Below are 18,331 nucleotides of genomic sequence, written 5' to 3' on the forward strand. Positions count from 1 at the left end.
TTTCGTCTGGAGTTGAGCAAAGGATTTAAAAGTTGTTCCCTCAAATAACTGATTTATGGTTTTAAGACCCTTATCAGCCCAACGACTGAATCCAGTATCACTTATGGATGGAGAGAAATCAATGTTACCCACTATTGGCATTGCCCTTGAAACTGACCCTGGTCCCCACAGTGTTTTCCTAACTGCTTCCCACACCTTTAATGTATGCTTTATCCATTCATTTCCTATTTAAATTTTGTTTTTATCAATAGTTTTTTTATCAAGGAAGGGTAATGTTGACAGAGACACCCCTTTAATTGTGCTCTGTTCTATTCGGTTCCAACCTGTCTCCTCATCATTACCTATCCATGCGACAATTGCAGTCAGCTGAGCCGCCCAATAGTAATGCTTTAAATTGGGAAGGCCTAGGCCTCCCCTAATTTTTGGCAAAATAAGTGTTTTGAGCCTTATCCTGGGCTTTTTATTTTGCCAAATAAATTTAGAAATCATTCGATCAAGTGCCTTAAAGGTGGAGATGGGTACTCTGACAGGCAAGGACTGAAACAAGAACAGAAGTCTAGGCAATACATTCATTTTCACCGTTTCAACTCTACCCAATAAAGAAAGGGGAGGAACATCCCATCTCCCCAGATCATTTTTAATGGCTCTAATTAATTTTGTATAGTTTGCATCAAATAATTGTGTGGGATTTGGTGTGATTATAATCCCCAAGTACCTAAACCCCTGTTTAGACCAACGATATGATACATCTTTGTTTAGTTGTGTAGGCCAGGACCCAGAAATCATCATTGCCTCCGATTTGCTTTCGTAAATTTTATAACCTGAAACGGATCCATAACTTTGCAGGCACTGCATGAGTGGGGGGATAGAGAGCAGTGGATTTCTTATGAAGAGCAAAACATCGTCAGCGAATAGCGCCACCTTGTGGACGAACCCACCATCGTCTGGAATGCCTTGGATCTGAGTATTTCGACGTATAGCTTCAGCCAAACATTCTATGCTAATTGCGTAGAGAACAGGGGATAATGAATCTCCCTGTTTTACGCCCCTCTCAACCTTGAAAAATTCTGAACAGTGACCATTAACTCTAATTCTTGATTTGGAATTATTATATAGCAGATTAATCCAAGAAACAAATTCTTCTCTAAAACCCATTTCTTTTAAAGTCTCTTCTAAAAAGAGCCAATCTAATCTATCGAAAGCCTTGATCCCATCGAGGCTAAGGAGCATCGATGGGTCTTTATCTCTTGCTGCTATTGACTGTATGTTTAATGCTCTCCTAATATTGTTTGTCCCTTGTCTAGTCCAGATGAACCCCGTTTGCTGAGGATTTATTAATTGTTTAATGTACTTTTGAATTCTATTCGCCAATATAGAGGTTAATATCTTATAATCCACGCACAAAAGACTGATTGGGCGGTAACTAGAACACTGTATGGGGTCTTTTCCTTCTTTATGTAGTACCGTGATGATGGCTTCTGACCACGACTTTGGGGGGTCTCCTGATGATAATACACAATTATATAATTTGCATAACCTAGGAGAAAGTTCATTTACAAAAACCTTGTAATATTCCCCTGAAAAACCATCTGCACCTGGAGATTTGTTATTTTTCAAGTTGGAAATGGTTTCTCTTATTTCCTCCTCAGTGATGCGCTTTATTAATTTGGATGCTTCCCCCTCTGCCAATTTATTTAATTCGAGAGGTCTCAAGAATTCAATGATCTTTTCTCTTTTAAATTCTTGTTCTTGACCCTTGTATAATTGTTCGTAAAATTTGGCAAAGGCATCCGAGATCTGCTTAGGCTGCGTTTCAACAAGGTTGGTTTCGGGGTGTCTGATTTTGGCCACAGCACGACCAGATTGGTCCTTCCGGAGTTGAAAGGCCAACAACCTGCTCGCCCCATTTCCCATTTCATAATATTTTCTGTTAGTGTACCTAAGTGCCCCCTCTGCCTTATACGTTAACAACTCATCCAATTGTTGTCTAATTTCTTTTAATTCTTCCAGAAACACTAACATTTTAATGTAACATTGAAACAAAACAAATTAGTTTTCATCGTGATACTGATAAAGAGGAACTGAACCACTTAAATGTCTCTCAGGGCTCCATACTAGTGTATTTTCGAGGATAGCCAATCTGCAAGTAGACAACATGTCAGAGGAGCTTGTATAGCAGCTATTTTCTGAAGAGGTTTTCCCCAGAATACGAAGGCCCCAGCATTCGTTATAGTAGTTAAAGTATGGCTATAGTTCCATTGATGCAAGCCAGAACAGACCAGATTATGATTTATTAGGCCTACTGATGCACATATTCAAACAAGTAAAATGTAGTATGTATGTATTTTTTTTAATTTGTTTTAATTTGTTTTTACATTTTTCCAACTTGTTTGCTTTTAATTTGTTCTACAGATTTTAAATCTTCTAAATTCTTCCCCAGAAGCAAATTTAATCTACAGCAATGATCACAAAAGGCTTTTTCAGCTTCACATTCAAACATAAATGTTAGAAAATAAAATATCAACTAAAAACCATCAGGATTATTCTGCAGATTTCACAAATATTGCAGTTGTTAGTAAATATTGTCCGATAGCGGTATGATGAACAATTAATCTGTACTGTCAGGTTTGTTGTTGTTTTTGTTTTTAGTATGCTGCAGCCGCCCCTTTTGATTAGCAAGCTAAAAGAGATGTCAGCCCATCATTAGATGGTGCCTTTCATTTCATTACGGGTCCATTTGGCTACATTTTTACACTCTCAGAGTTAAATCAACACTCAGAACATTACAGTGTTGATGGCACCCTGAGCTGAAGAGTGTTCTCCAGAGTCCAGGAGTGTTTATATTTTCTACGCAGATGTGTGTGTTTGGAGTTGAACAGAAACGTATGATGACTGTGTAGCCGTACAGTAATTGAGAGTATCTTCAGATTACCGGCATTACAGTGTGGTTTGGAAATATTCCGGTCCGGGTCAAGAACAGAAATCTTTCCCGGCTGGTCCACACTGCCTGGTAATTGGAGAACGGCAGTTCTTCCAGTCCTTCCTACAAAACATTTCTCTATTCAATCCATGATCAGACAACATCTCTCAATGGGTCTGGTCTTGAAGACACAGAGGATCAGTCCCCAGATCCATGTCAAACTACTTCTAGAGAGAGTGATGCCCATGGGCATAACACCAGAAGGAGATCATCTGACCTTGTTCCCCCAAAATACAACTCAAACATGGGTACCTGCACCAAATGTGGAATGACACTACCAAAAAGTCCAAAAGACAAAGATTTTCGACTCCCTATACCCAAACTCAAAACTAACCTAAAATAATTCCTGCCCTCAAAATACAAGTGGACATAGATTAACTCCTTGAACATCTTGATATAAGAATCCTCTGACCCCCGCTCCCACCCCTACTTTTTCTGTAAATAAATATACAGTATTCTATAATATTGAGTACAATGGACCACAATGGGGCTGCAATGGCTCAGTCAGGAGGCAGATGGGCCACTGGGGAAACAGAAGGTTTCCAGTTCGAACCGGGGCTCCCCCAGGGTTCGTTGTTGAAGTGTCCTTGTCTGAGCAAGACACTGAACCCCTAATTGCTCCTGATGACCAGGTTGGTGCCTTTTTATGGTTTCCTCCACCGTCGGTGTGTGAATGTAATACACATGTAATACACATTGTCAGAGCCGGATTTACCTTGCTGAGGGCCCCCGGGCTGGAGCAAATTTGAGGGCCCCCCTTGGGGCGCGCGCCGCGCGTCCCGCGATTTGGCCGAGCATTTCACTTGAATTGGATACACACATTTCACTTGAATTGGATTTCACTTTACAATTTTATAATTAAAAAAAAAAAAGTCGGGGGCCCCCGGGCTTCAGCCCACCCTAGCCCAACGGTAAGTTCGGCTCTGCACATTGTAAAGCACCTTGGATAAAGGTACTATACCAGTAGGACACCCTGAGGGGGAGAAACAAGGTTGCGTTTACGCATCCGCCATTCCGCCTGGGTGACGAAGACTGCTGGGCTGGCGCTTTGGCATGGGGGTCAGATCAACATATGGATTAAATTCTGTACTGGCCATATATGGAGCGTGTCTTGAGTGTACAGGGTGTGATGAGGTCAGATCAACATATGGAATGTCAGAACAGGTCAACTCCATATATGGAGATCTATGGGTGGCAGCAGGAGCAGTGTCTTGAGTGTACAGGGTTTGATGAGGTCTGGCCATATATGGAGCGTGTCTGGAGTATACAGGGTTTGATGAGATCAGATCAACATATGGAACGTCATAACAGGTCAACTCCATATATGGAGATCTATGGGTGGCAGCAGGGGCGGTGTCTTGAGTGCACAGGGTTTGATGAAGGCCCAGGTAGGGCCGGGCCTTAATTGTCGGGCCTGTTGAATGGAATGTCAGAACAGGTTGCTGGCCGGCTCCATATATGCAGATCTAGGTGATGATCCAGTCATCTCCATGTATGGCTATCCAGGGTTTGATGAGGTCAGTGTCGTGATCTTCATATATGGAGACGGCCATATATGGAGACGTGATGTCACAAGGCGTGATGTCATGAGGCGTGATGTCACGAGGCGTGATAACCATATATGGATATTTACCATTTATAATGCAAACAAGCCCCTTGGGGCTTTTTGGTTTACCCTTTTAGCATTACCTTTGACTATATTTACACTACTATTAATAACTGTGTTAATCAAGTATTCTATCAATTAAAGACAGTCCTAAAACATGATGTCAGACTCCTGCTATCTGACAGCTGATACGACTGCACGATATTAGGAAAACTTGGTAACATAATATAACATTCTGAACATTGTTGAATATTGCAACAACAATATGACTGGTGATAACTTAGGTCTGCTACTAACATACCATAGAAGTAGAACCCAGACAATGAATAGCCTATGGTTGCACACGTAAAACAAAGAAAGAAAGAAAATCAAAGATATGGATTCTATTTCCATTCCAACAACATGGTTTTAGTGAAAACATTGCACCTGGCTATTGACAATGAATAATATACCACTGACTTAGCAATACACTACACAGTTTCTCACTGCTCCGCTTAAAACACGTTAATCTAATCAGGGCCCCAAAACTAAAAAAAGAATGCACAGAAGTTTTCCACAGTCATTGAGATAAAGCTGTTTTGTTCCAACACTTTGCATTGCATCAAAGCTTAATGTAGCCATCCTTTTACCCCTTCATGCAAGGATGAACATGTCATTTTAGGGCTGAAATATGAGAGAGAGAGAGAGAGAGACAGAGAGAGACAGAGAGAAAGAGATATGTTGGGATGCGGGTTAAGACAGAGTTTGTACTTATAGTTTTCAACACCCAAGATATATATTGCCTGTGACAAAAGCATCTTTTAATGATCTCGGGTAACACACAAAATACATGTGTGCTAGATCTGCTGTGTGTGCATGTGTGTGTCTGCGTGTGTATGCATTCGTTCATGCCTGCATGTGTGCTTTTTTATGAGTGTGTGTGAGTGCGGCGTGCGCGTGCACGCTTGTTTTCCTCGGCCATGCTTTTTTATGAGTGTTTGTGTGTGTGTCTGTGTGTGTGTGTGTGTGTGTGTGTGCGTGTGCACACGCACGTTTGTTTTCCTCGCCTTGTTTGAATCTATAGTTGGCTGCAGCCCTGGAGGACCAGAAGGCCCAGAATGCATTGCGGCATAAACAACAACAGGAGGAGCTTGGCAGGGAGGCGGAGCTAGAGTTGTCCATTCACAGGGAGAAGAGCCAGTTGTTACTGCTGCAGTACCAGAGAGAGAACGCACAGTGGCACATGAAGGTACTAACTCTGTTTAACCCATTTTGACCTGAGATCAGATTCTAAAAATGTCTTCTACATCCTGACAGTCGTTCTTCGATTTTTCAAAAATAGCAGACCTACAAGCTCATAGCGCGCCACTCGGTGGCGCGCTATGAGCTTGTAGATCTGCTATTTTTCAATAGCTAAAGCATAACATAATGCTAACACCAAAAGTGGGTTAAAATAGAGATACAGTATATCGATAAATCAGATGTTCAGAACTGATATATCTCTCTCTCTCACACTCACTCGCTCACTCACTCATTTTCACTATTGTTTGAATATTCTTGTATTCTTCTATGTTGCCAGATCTATTTCTGGAAAGCAAAATGAAACAAAACAAAAATAGAAACATGTACTCGGCCCATGACAACAGGCCATGACCCTATACATTTGGGATTGGGAAAGGCTGAAATATGATGATTGATACCCCTCCCCCACCCAGCTGGAGGAGAGAGATGAGGAGGCACGGAGGCTGCGGGAGGAGCGAGCGAGCAGGGAGGAGGAGGCGAGGAGACGAGAGGAGGAGGCGAGGAGACGAGAGGAGGACGTACGCAGGGAGCTTCAGAGCTACCGCCAGCAACAGGCGATGCAGATGAGCCAGATCCAGAATGACTTACTGCTGCTGACTGAGAGGAACACCCAGCTACTGGAAGAGGTGTGTGTGTGTGTGTGTGTGTGTGTGTGTGTGTGTGTGTGTGTGTGTGTGTGTGTGTGTGTGTGTGTGTGTGTGTGTGTGTGTGTGTGTGTGTGTGCGCGTGCGCTTGCGTGTGCGTGTGTGTGCATGTGCGTGTGCGACTATACTTGTAAGGACCAAATATCCCAAGTATAGAGGGTATGCGCGTGACATCATCATCATATACCCGGAAGTTATGCGGGCAAAAAACTATGTTCTGGCCTTGACAGCCCATACATCCAAGCAGAAAAGTCCTATTTGATTGTATAAAATGACTTTTTTTTTTTTTTTTAACAACATTAAATTATCTTTGTCACTCACCTTGCCACTCGATTTGCCACTCGATCTACAGTATGTGCATACCTTTGTAGCATCTTAGAAATAGACATTGTGAGAACCATTTTCCTAGTCCTCGCCAGAAAAACGGTTGTTTTGTGATTATCATTAGACTTTTTAGCAATAGATGTACAATTAGAAAAAGATTCAGGTTGGGGAATTATGATTAGACCTTTGATTAGATGTTAGGTTTAGGGGTTGGAATTAGAGTAAACATGATTTCAGTTGTGTGACAGTGTCATCCGAAAAATACGTTGCACGTTGAAAAATCTTTCAGAAGTCATATTGTGGAATCGGCCTCAGGTCTTAATGGGTTAAACCACTTGAAAGAGCACTTCATTTTCATATAATTGTGCCTTACAAATGCTCATTATAATATGGTACTATTTAGTGTGGTTGCCCTAACAGGGCAACCAGACTATTGTAATTGTAACACTTTATTATTTTTATTGTGGGCTCGCAACAGCGAGCACACACTAGTTATTGTGGGCTCGCAACAGCGAGCACACACTAGTTATTGCCAGTTTATATTTATTCTTGCTTTATTCCAATTTCCGCCCTTTTTTCGAATTCCTACTACTTTCACACACTTTATGCTAGAAATTTAGTTCAAACTTCAAACTGTTCAGCTCTTTGCAGTTATGTGTGCTTGCATTTAGATTTTTACAATTGTTTATACTTTTTTAACTTTTTAACTTTTTAACTTTTTTTGACATTCTTTATAATGAGAGTCGATGGGAGAAACGTCCCATTTTTCACAGTTGACTTTTTTGTGCTCTTATTACTCTGTCATACTTTCACTTTGAAACTCCATTCAAACTTTAAAATGTTCATCAATCTTTGAATTTTCATTGGTGAAAAAGTTGTTTTGAAAAAGTTTATACTTTTTAAAATATTTAACTTTATTTATAAAATGTTTCTCTCATAGACAATGTATGGGATTTTATCTCTAAATCAACCTCACTTTTGCAGCCTCATTACTCTGGCATACTTTGTCGTAGAAACGTGATTTAAACTTTAGCTAGCTCACACGGCTGTGGACTTTTTCGTGGTTCAAACCGTATTCGAATATGTTACACGGTTTCTCCGATATCGCAGTTCAATCGCAGGCCGTATCGTCTAATTAGTGCGCCCTTAGAGTGCGGGGCCTCCTTGAGTAGAGTGTGGAAACTGAAATGCTTCACCTCGGAAATCTACCAAACAAATTGTCGTCCTGGCCAAAATATTCACTTTACACGGATGTTCTTTGGTCATTTTGTAGCCACACATGTCCTCTTTCACACAATGTAACCACCAAAGCACAGATACATACAGAATGTGAACTACGGCCTTTTAAGTGACACAAATACAGTCAAGCTGCCCATTGACCTCCATTGTATAATTCTTACGAGGAAAGTATCGTGAAGACAATTCTTAACTCGCTCTTATAACCACATTTTCGATCGTACCAACACCACCATCGCACATGTTGTACCTCAATGGCTCAGGCCACTCAAAGTGAAAAAGATATTTGCATTCGACTTTTACTTTTTGCGATAGAGCAATTTGTTCGGGCATAGGTTTTTCCCTATTCAGGCCCATTGAAATCTCCCAGTCATAGTGAAGCACTGTTTTACTCTCCCACAGCTGAGACATATAAGGGCTTAATTACAGGGCTGACATTAGAGTTACAAGATCTCAATGAGTTGCTCTGCGAAACCTTGTGAGCTTGTAGGTCTGCTATTTGTGCAGTCACAGACACACGCATGCATACGCACGCACGCACGCACGCACGCACGCACGCACGCACGCAGCTTGTAGGTCTGCTATTTGTGCAATTAGGCTCTACACACAGTCACAGACACACGCATGCATGCACACGCACGCACGTGCACACGCACGTGCACGCGCACGCACACGCACACACACACACACACACACACACACACACAAAAACCCTGTCTTTTGCTTGCAGCATGCTACAGTCTTGCAATTTGCTCCATGGGCTTAGACCACCAATAGGAGCACGCTGTACTTAATTAATTGCTTAAGCCCCGCCCTTCTGTCTTCCCATTGGCTGGCCTTTACACAGCTCTAACTTTTGTTTGCAGCATGATACAGTCCTGACAATTTGTTTATGGACTTACACCACCAATAGGAACACTAATATAAACTTAAAAAATATATTTTTTTTAAACTTTTTTTTTTTTACCTTTTTTTTTTTTAACTTTTTTTTTTTAAAACTTTTTTTTTTTAAATTTTTTTTTAAAACTTTTTTTTTTAAACTTTTTTTCAACTTTTTTTTTTAAAAAAACTTTTTTTTTAAAAAAACTTTTTTTTTTAAAACTTCTTTTTTTTAAAAACTTTTTTTTTAAAAACTTTTTTTTTTTAAACTTAAAAAAAAACTTAAAAATAAAAAACTTAAAAAAGAAAACTTAAAAATGAAAAACCAGTGTTCAGACTTGGTGGGTGGTCCCACAGACACAGCTATAACTTTATACATTGCGTTTTTAGCGAGCCCACGCAGTTTCTACAGGAACTGCTTTCTAGTTGCCAGTTTATATTTATTATTCTTTATTCCGCCACTTACTTCGTACTCCTACTACTTTCACACACTTTATGCTAGAAATTTAGTTCAAACTTCAAACTGTTCAGCTCTTTGCAGTTATGTGTGCTTGCATTTTTATTTTTACAATTGTTTATACTTTTTTAACTTTTAAACTTTTAAACTTTTTTTTACATTCTTTATAATGAGAGTCGATGGGAGAAACGTCCCATTTTTCACAGTTGACTTTTTTGTGCTCTTATTACTCTGTCATACTTTCACTTTGAAACTCCATTCAAACTTTAAAATGTTCATCTATCTTTGAATTTTCATTGGTGAAAACGTTTTTTTGAAAAGGTTTATACTTTTTAAAATATTTAACTTTATTTATAAAATGTTTCTCTCATAGACAATGTATGGGATGCAATCTCTAAATCCACCTCACTTTTGCACCCTCATTACTCTGGCATACTTTGTCGTAGAAACGTGATTTAAACTTTAGCTAGCTCACACGACTGTGGACTTTTTCGTGGTTCAAACCGTATTCGAATATGTTACACGGTTTTTCCGAAATCGCAGTTCAATCGCAGGCCGTTTCGCGTAATCAGTGTCCCCTTAGAGTGTGGGGCCTCCTTGAGTAGAGTGTGGAAACTGAAATTCTTTCCTTGGAAATTTACCAAACAAATTGTCGTCCCGGCCAAAATATTCACTTTACACAGATGTTCTTTGGTCATTTTGTAGCCACACATGTCCTCTTTCACACAATGTAACCACCAAAGCACAGATACATACAGAATGTGAACTACAGCCTTTTAAGTGACACAAATACAGTCAAGCTGCCCATTGACCTCCATTGTATAATTCTTACGAGGAAAGTATCGTGAAGACAATTCTTAACTCGCTCTTATAACCACATTTTCGATCGTACCAACACCACCATCGCACATGTTGTACCTCAATGGCTCAGGCCACTCAAAGTGAAAGAAATATTTGAATTCGACTTTTACTTTTTGCGATAGAGCAATTTGTTCGGGCATAGGTTTTTCCCTATTCAGGCCCATTGAAATCTCCCAGTCATAGTGAAGCACTGTTTTACTCTCCCACAGCTGAGACATATAAGGGCTTAATTACAAGCCTGACATAGGGCTGACATTAGAGTTACAAGATCTCAATGAGTTGCTCTGCGAAACCTTGTGAGCTTGTAGGTCTGCTATTTGTGCAGTCACAGACACACGCATGCATACGCAAGCACGCACGCACGCACGCACGCACGCACGCACGCACGCACGCACGCACACAGCTTGTAGGTCTGCTATTTGTGCAATTAGGCTCTACACACAGAGTCACAGACACACGCATGCATGCACACGCACGTGCACACGCACGCGCACGCACACACACACGCACACACGCACACACACACACACACACACACACACAAAAACCCTGTCTTTTGCTTGCAGCATGCTACAGTCTTGCAATTTGCTCCATGGGCTTAGACCACCAATAGGAGCACGCTGTACTTAATTAATTGCTTAAGCCCCGCCCTTCTGTCTTCCCATTGGCTGGCCTTTACACAGCTCTAACTTTTGTTTGCAGCATGATACAGTCCTGAAAATTTGTTTATGGACTTACACCACCAATAGGAACACTAATATAAACTTAAAAAATATATATTTTTTAACTTTTTTTTTTTTTTTACTTTTTTTTTTTTTTACTTTTTTTTTTTAAACTTTTTTTTTTAAACTTTTTTTTTTAAACTTCTTTTTTTTTATTTTTTTTTTTTTAACTTTTTTTTTTTTAACTTTTTTTTTAAAAACTTCTTTTTTTTTAAACTGTTTTTTTTTAAAACTTTTTTTTTTAAACTTTTTTTTTTTTAAACTTCTTTTTTTTTTAAACTTTTTTTTTTAAAAACGTTTTTTTTTTAAACTTTTTTTTTTTTAAACTTCTTTTTTTTAATTTTTTTTTTTTAAACTTTTTTTTTTTAAACTTAAAAAAGAAAACTTAAAAATGAAAAACCAGTGTTCAGACTTGGTGGGTGGTCCCACAGACACAGCTATAACTTTATACATTGCGTTTTTAGCGAGCCCACGCAGTTTCTACAGGAACTGCTTTCTAGTTAGTGTGGTTGCCTATGGGCAACCATACTATTGTTCCCCTTACCTTTTCTTTATTGTTTATTGTTTTCTTTCTGTATAAACTTTTTTCTGCCGTGCTACTCCTCCCACAGTTTTTGCCGCACACACTTGAGCCAGATGTCAAAACGACCGGCTTTATCGGGAATCGTGTGCTATCTCCTTGCTAAGACATCCGTTGTATAGTTTAATTGATATGAATTAATTAGTGAATTAATTTTCCCCATTCACTTGAATGGGAAAATGCCAAAACTCACATTCAACCATTTATTCCTCTGAGACCTTAAGGGCTGTAGTTACAACAATTGGAAGGGAGGTTCATAATAATTACGAAAATTAATTAACTTATGATTACTTCGGTCGGCCTCATGGTGGCGCTATAACAGCCCACTTTACGTTTTGCATTATAACTCTGGAAACGGTAGGTCGTGAAATAAAAAATATTTTTCCCTCGATTCCTTGGGTCATGACGCATCTCCACATATAGGCCACGCCCATTTGCGTCTAGATAGATTTTCCGCCATTTTGAATTTTGTTCAAAACACACTTTTGGATCCTCCACCTACAGATTTTGTCCAAATCTCACAAAAATCGGTACACATGATCTCCGGACCTATCCGATTAAAACAGCACAGTCAGAATTTTGATCTTCCGTATCGTTCGTCCGTAATCGTCTTCCAAAGTTAGTGGGAGGGGCCTATTTTACAAAAGATGCCACAATTCACGCACGGAATGTCCGATCCATCCCAAATCTGAATCACATGTCGAGGGTGGCTTAATCAACACAGAGCCAAAGGCAATTCCATTTTCATCCATAGGGGGCGCCACAATTGCAAAAACACTTACCAGTTTGTTGCAAAAACATATTTTCGGGGGGGGGGAAAAACCTCCGAATTACTTACGCATGATCACAAGGCTGACTTGACATTGTCATTGGCTAGCAAAATTACCGGGAGGGGCCTATATCAGCGAGTGAGGCAACCACACTTTGCAATTTCCCAGAATTGCTTCTTTCTAGTTAGTGTGGTTGCCTATGGGCAACCATACTATTGTTCCCCTTACCTTTTATTTCTTTCTTTGTTTATTATTCTGTATAAACTTTATTTTGCAGTGCTACTCCTCCCACAGTTTTTGCCAAACATACTCGAGCCATATGTCAAATCGACCGGCTTCATCGGGAATCGTGTGCTTGTTGATTGATAAGAGAAATGTTGTATAGTTTAATTGATATTAATTAATTAGTGAATTAATTTTCCCCATTCACTTGAATGGGAAAATGGGAAAACTCACATTCAACTATTTGTTTCTCTGAGACCGTAAGGGCTGTAGTTACAACACTTGGAGGGGAGGTTCATAATAATTATCAAAATTAATTAACATATAATTATATCGGTCGGCCTCATGGTGGCGCTATAACAGCCCACTTTACCTTTTGCATTATAACTCTTGCACGGTAGGTCATAAAATAAAAAATATTTTTTCGCTGGATTCCTTGAGTCATGACGCATCTCCCCATATAGGCCACGCCCATTTGCGTCAGGATAGATTTTCTGCCATTTTGAATTTTCTTCAAAACACACTTTTGGATCCTCCAGCTACAGATTTTGGCCAAATCTCATAAGAATCGGTACACATGATCTCCGGACCTATCCGATTAAAACAGCAGAGTCAGAATTTTGATAGTCCATATCGTTAGTCCGTAATCAGCTTCCAAAGTTAGTGGGAGGGGCCTATTTTACAAAAGACGGCACAAATCACGAACGGAATGTCCGATCCATCCCAAATTTTAATCAAATGTCGAGGGTGGCTTAATAAACACAGAGCCTAAAGCTATTCTATTTTCATCTATAGGGGGCGCCACAATTGCAAAAACACTTAACCGTTTGTTGCAAAAACATGATTTCGGGGGGGGAACCCCTCACAATTACTTACACATGATCACAAGGGTGACTTTACATTGTAATTGGCTAGCAAAATTACCGGGAGAGGCCTATATTAGCGAGTGAGGCAACCACACTTTGCAATTTCCCAGAATTGCTTCTTTCTAGTTAGTGTGGTTGCCTATGGGCAACCATACTATTGTTCCCCTTACCTTTTATTTATTTTTTTTGTTTTCTTTCTGTATAAACTTTATTTTGGAGTGCTACTCCTCCCACAGTTTTTGCCGCACACACTTGAGCCATATGTCAAAACGACCGGCTTCATCGGGAATGATGTGCTTGCTCGTTTCTAAGAGAAATGTTGTATAGTTTAATTGATATTAATTAATTAGTGGATTAAATTTCCCCATTGACATGAATGGGAAAATGCAAAAACTCACATTCAAGTATTTTTTCCTCTGAGACCGTACGGGCTACAGTTACAACACTTGGGGGGAAGGTTCATAATAATTACTAAAATTAATAACCGTATAAGTATATTGATCGGCCTCATGGTGGCGCTATAACAGCCCACTTTACGTTTTGGCGTATAACTCTTGAACCGTAGGTCGTAAAATCAAAATTATTTTTTTCCTGGATTCCTTGGGTCATGACGCATCTCCCCATATAGGCCACGCCCATTTGCGTCTAGATAGATTTTCCGCCATTTTGAATTTTGTTCAAAACCCACTTTTGGATCCTCCACCTACAGATTTTGTCCAAATCTCACAAAAATCGGTACACATGATCTCCGGACCTATCCGATTAAAACAGCACAGTCAGAATTTTGATCTTCTGTATCGTTCGTCCGTAATCGTCTTCCGAAGTTAGTGGGAGGGGCCTATTTTACAAAAAATGCCACAATTCACGCACGGAATGTCCGATCCATCCCAAATCCAAATCACATGTCGAGGGTGGCTTAATCAACGCAGAGCCAAAAGCAATTCCATTTTCATCCATAGGGGGCGCTACAATTGCAAAAACAATTACCCGTTTATTGCAAAAACATGATTTCAGGGGGGAAAAAACACTCTGAATTACTTACACATGATCACAATGTTACGGCTTGACATTGTCATTGGCTAGCAAAATTACTGGGAGGGGCCTATATCAGCGAGTGAGGCAACCACACTTTGCAATTTCCCAGAATTGCTTCTTTCTAGTTAGTATGGTTGCCTATGGCGACCATACTATTGTTCCCCTACTTTGGAATACTTTGTATCGCTACTCCTCCCACAGTTTTTTCCACACGCACTCGAGCCATATGTCAAATCGACCGGCTTCGTCGGGAATGGTGTGCTTGCTCATTGCTAAGAGATCCGTTGTATAGTTTAATTGATATTAATTAATTAGTTCTCCATTGACTTATAATGGGAAGATCGAAGACTAATTCCGGCTCAAATTTAAGTATTTTTTCCCTTGGAGACCATAAGCACCATATTTACAAGACTTAGGCTGGAGGTTCATAATAATTATGAAAATAAATTGAAAAGGAATTACATCGCTCAGCCTCATGGTGGCGCTATAACAGCCCACTTCACGTTTTTCCCTATAACTCTTGAACCGTAAGTCGTAAAATCAAAATGTCCTTTTCCATGGATTCCTTGGATCATGACGGATCTCCCCGCATAGGCCACGCCCATTTCCGTCTAGAACGAAATCGCACCAAATTTGCATTTTCTTCAAAACACACTTTTTGCTCCACCTCCAACAGATTTTGTCCAAATCTCACACAAATTGGTACACAACATCTCTGGTGCTATCCGATTACTTAAACACTGGCAGAATTTTGATAGTCCATACCGTTCGGCCATAATCGGCTTCCGAAGTTAGTAGGAGGGGCCTATTTTACAAAGAATGCCACAAATAATGAACGGAACGTTCAATCCACACGGAATTTTAATCACATATCGAGAGTGGTTCAATCAATGTAGCACCAAAAGCAATTCCATTTTCACCCATAGGGGGCGCTGCAAATGCCAAAAATGTCACCGTTTGTTGAAAAAACAATTTGTTGGGGGGCTCAATCCCCACCAAAATACTTACACATGATCTCAAAGGTGATGTGACCATTTAATTCAGTCGTAAAATTAGTGGGAGGGGCCAATTTTTTTCGAAAAAACTAAAACACTATATGTCACCAAATCAGGATCCGATCAGCGCCAAATTTGAATGGCATGTTGTTTGGCCTTGGCCTCTAACACAACACCTCCTGGCAGACTCCTTGGGTCCCCAACGACGTCGGTGCGACGGGTGCGATGGAGGCAACCATACTTTGCAATTTCCCAGAATTGCTTCTTTCTAGTTAGTGTGGTTGCCTATGGGCAACCATACTATTGTTCCCCTTACCTTTTATTTTTCTTTCTGTATAAACTTTATTTTGACGTGCTACTCCTCCCACAGTTTTTGCCGCACACACTTGAGCCATATGTCAAAACGACCGGCTTCATCGGGAATGGTGTGCTTGCTCGTTTCTAAGAGAAATGTTGTATAGTTTAATTGATATTAATTAATTAGTGGATTAAATTTCCCCATTGACATGAATGGGAAAATGCAAAAACTCACATTCAAGTATTTTTTCCTCTGAGACCGTACGGGCTACAGTTACAACACTTGGGGGGAAGGTTCATAATAATTACTAAAATTAATAACCGTATAAGTATATTGATCGGCCTCATGGTGGCGCTATAACAGCCCACTTTACGTTTTGGCGTATAACTCTTGAACTGTAGGTCGTAAAATCAAAATAATTTTTTCCTGGATTCCTTGGGTCATGACGCATCTCCCCATATAGGCCACGCCTATTTGCGTCTAGATAGATTTTCCGCCATTTTGAATTTTGTTCAAAACACACTTTTGGATCCTCCACCTACAGATTTTGTCCAAATCTCACAAAAGTCGGTACACATGATCTCCGGGCCTATCCGATTAAAACAGCACAGTCAGAATTTTGATCTTCTGTATCGTTCGTCCGTAATCGTCTTCCGAAGTTAGTGGGAGGGGCCTATTTCACAAAAAATGCCACAATTCACGCACGGAATGTCCGATCCATCCCAAATCCGAATCACATGTCGAGGGTGGCTTAATCAACGCAGAGCCAAAAGCAATTCCATTTTCATCCATAGGGGGCGCTACAATTGCAAAAACAATTACCCGTTTATTGCAAAAACATGATTTTGGGGGGACTTACGCATGATCACAAGGGTGACTTCACATTGTAATTGGCTGGCAAAATTACTGGGAGGGGCCTATATCAGCCAGTGAGGCAACCACACTTTGCAATTTCCCAGAATTGCTTCTTTCTAGTTAGTATGGTTGCCTATGGCGACCATACTATTGTTCCCCTACTTTGGAATACTTTGACTCGCTACTCCTCCCACAGTTTTTTCCACACGCACTCGAGCCATATGTCAAATCGACCGGCTTCGTCGGGAATCGTGTGCTTGCTCATTGCTAAGAGATCCGTTGTATAGTTTAATTGATATTAATTAATTAGTTCTCCATTGACTTATAATGGGAAGATCGAAGAGTAATTAAAGCTCCAATTTAAGTATTTTTTTCCCTTGGAAACCGTAAGTGCCATATTTACAAGACTTAGGAGGGAGGTTCATAATAATTATGAAAATTAATTGAAAAGGAATTACATCACTCAGCCTCATGGTGGCGCTATAACAGCCCACTTCACGTTTTTCCCTATAACACTTGAACCGTAAGTCGTAAAATCAAAATGTCTTTTTCCATGGATTCCTTGGATCATGACGGATCTCCCCGCATAGGCCACGCCCATTTCCGTCTAGAACGAAATTGCACCAAATTTGCATTTTCTTCAAAACACACTTTTTGCTCCACCTCCAACAGATTTTGTCCAAATCTCACACAAATTGGTACACAACATCTCTGGTGCTCTCCGATTACTTGAACACTGGCAGAATTTTGATAGTCCATACCGTTCGGCCGTAATCGGCTTCCGAAGTTAGTAGGAGGGGCCTATTTTACAAAGAATGCCACAAATAATGAACGGAACGTTCAATCCACACGGAATTTTAATCACATATCGAGAGTGGTTCAATCAATGTAGCGCCAAAAGCAATTCCATTTTCACCCATAGGGGGCGCCGCAAATGCCCAAAATGTCACAGTTTGTTGAAAAAACAATATGTTGGGGTGCTCAATCCCCACCAAAATACTTACACATGATCTCAGGGGTGATGTGACCATTTAATTGACTCGTAAAATTAGTGGGAAGGGCCTATTTTTACGAAAAAACTAAAACACTATATGTCACCTAATCAGGATCCGATCAGCTCCAAATTTGAATGGCATGTTGTTTGGCCTTGGCCTCTAACACAACACCTCCTGGCAGACTCCTTGGGTCCCCAACGACGTCTGTGCGACGGGTGCGATGGAGGCAACCATACTTTGCAATTTCCCAGAATTGCTTCTTTCTAGTTAGTATGGTTGCCTATGGCGACCATACTATTGTTCCCCTACTTTGGAATACTTTGTATCGCTACTCCTCCCACAGTTTTTTCCACACGCACTCGAGCCATATGTCAAATCGACCGGCTTCGTCGGGAATCGTGTGCTTGCTCATTGCTAACAGATCCGTTGTATAGTTTAATTGATATTAATTAATTAGTTCTCCATTGACTTATAATGGGAAGATCGAAGACTAATTACGGCTCCAATTTAAGTATTTTTTCCCTTGGAGACCATAAGCACCATATTTACAAGACTTAGGCTGGAGGTTCATAATAATTATGAAAATAAATTGAAAAGGAATTACATCGCTCAGCCTCATGGTGGCGCTATAACAGCCCACTTCACGTTTTTCCCTATAACACTTGAACCGTAAGTCGTAAAATCAAAATGTCCTTTTCCATGGATTCCTTGGATCATGACGGATC

The 18,331-nt window shown here is 40.2% G+C and overlaps 1 protein-coding gene across 1 annotated transcript in view; it reads left to right on the top strand.

Moving 5' to 3' along the window:
* Window positions 1–18,331, top strand: part of lekr1 (Leucine-, glutamate- and lysine-rich protein 1) — a 208,077-nt gene that overhangs the window by 162,685 nt on the left and 27,061 nt on the right. The window contains exons 10-11 of the mRNA XM_079514064.1: window positions 5,650–5,814; window positions 6,281–6,493. Coding sequence (XP_079370190.1) covers window positions 5,650–5,814; window positions 6,281–6,493 — 378 coding nt within the window. The remainder of the gene's footprint in view (window positions 1–5,649; window positions 5,815–6,280; window positions 6,494–18,331) is intronic.

This window comes from Electrona antarctica (genome assembly GCF_951216825.1).
Source record: "Electrona antarctica genome assembly, chromosome: 11".
Taxonomy (NCBI): domain Eukaryota; kingdom Metazoa; phylum Chordata; class Actinopteri; order Myctophiformes; family Myctophidae; genus Electrona; species Electrona antarctica.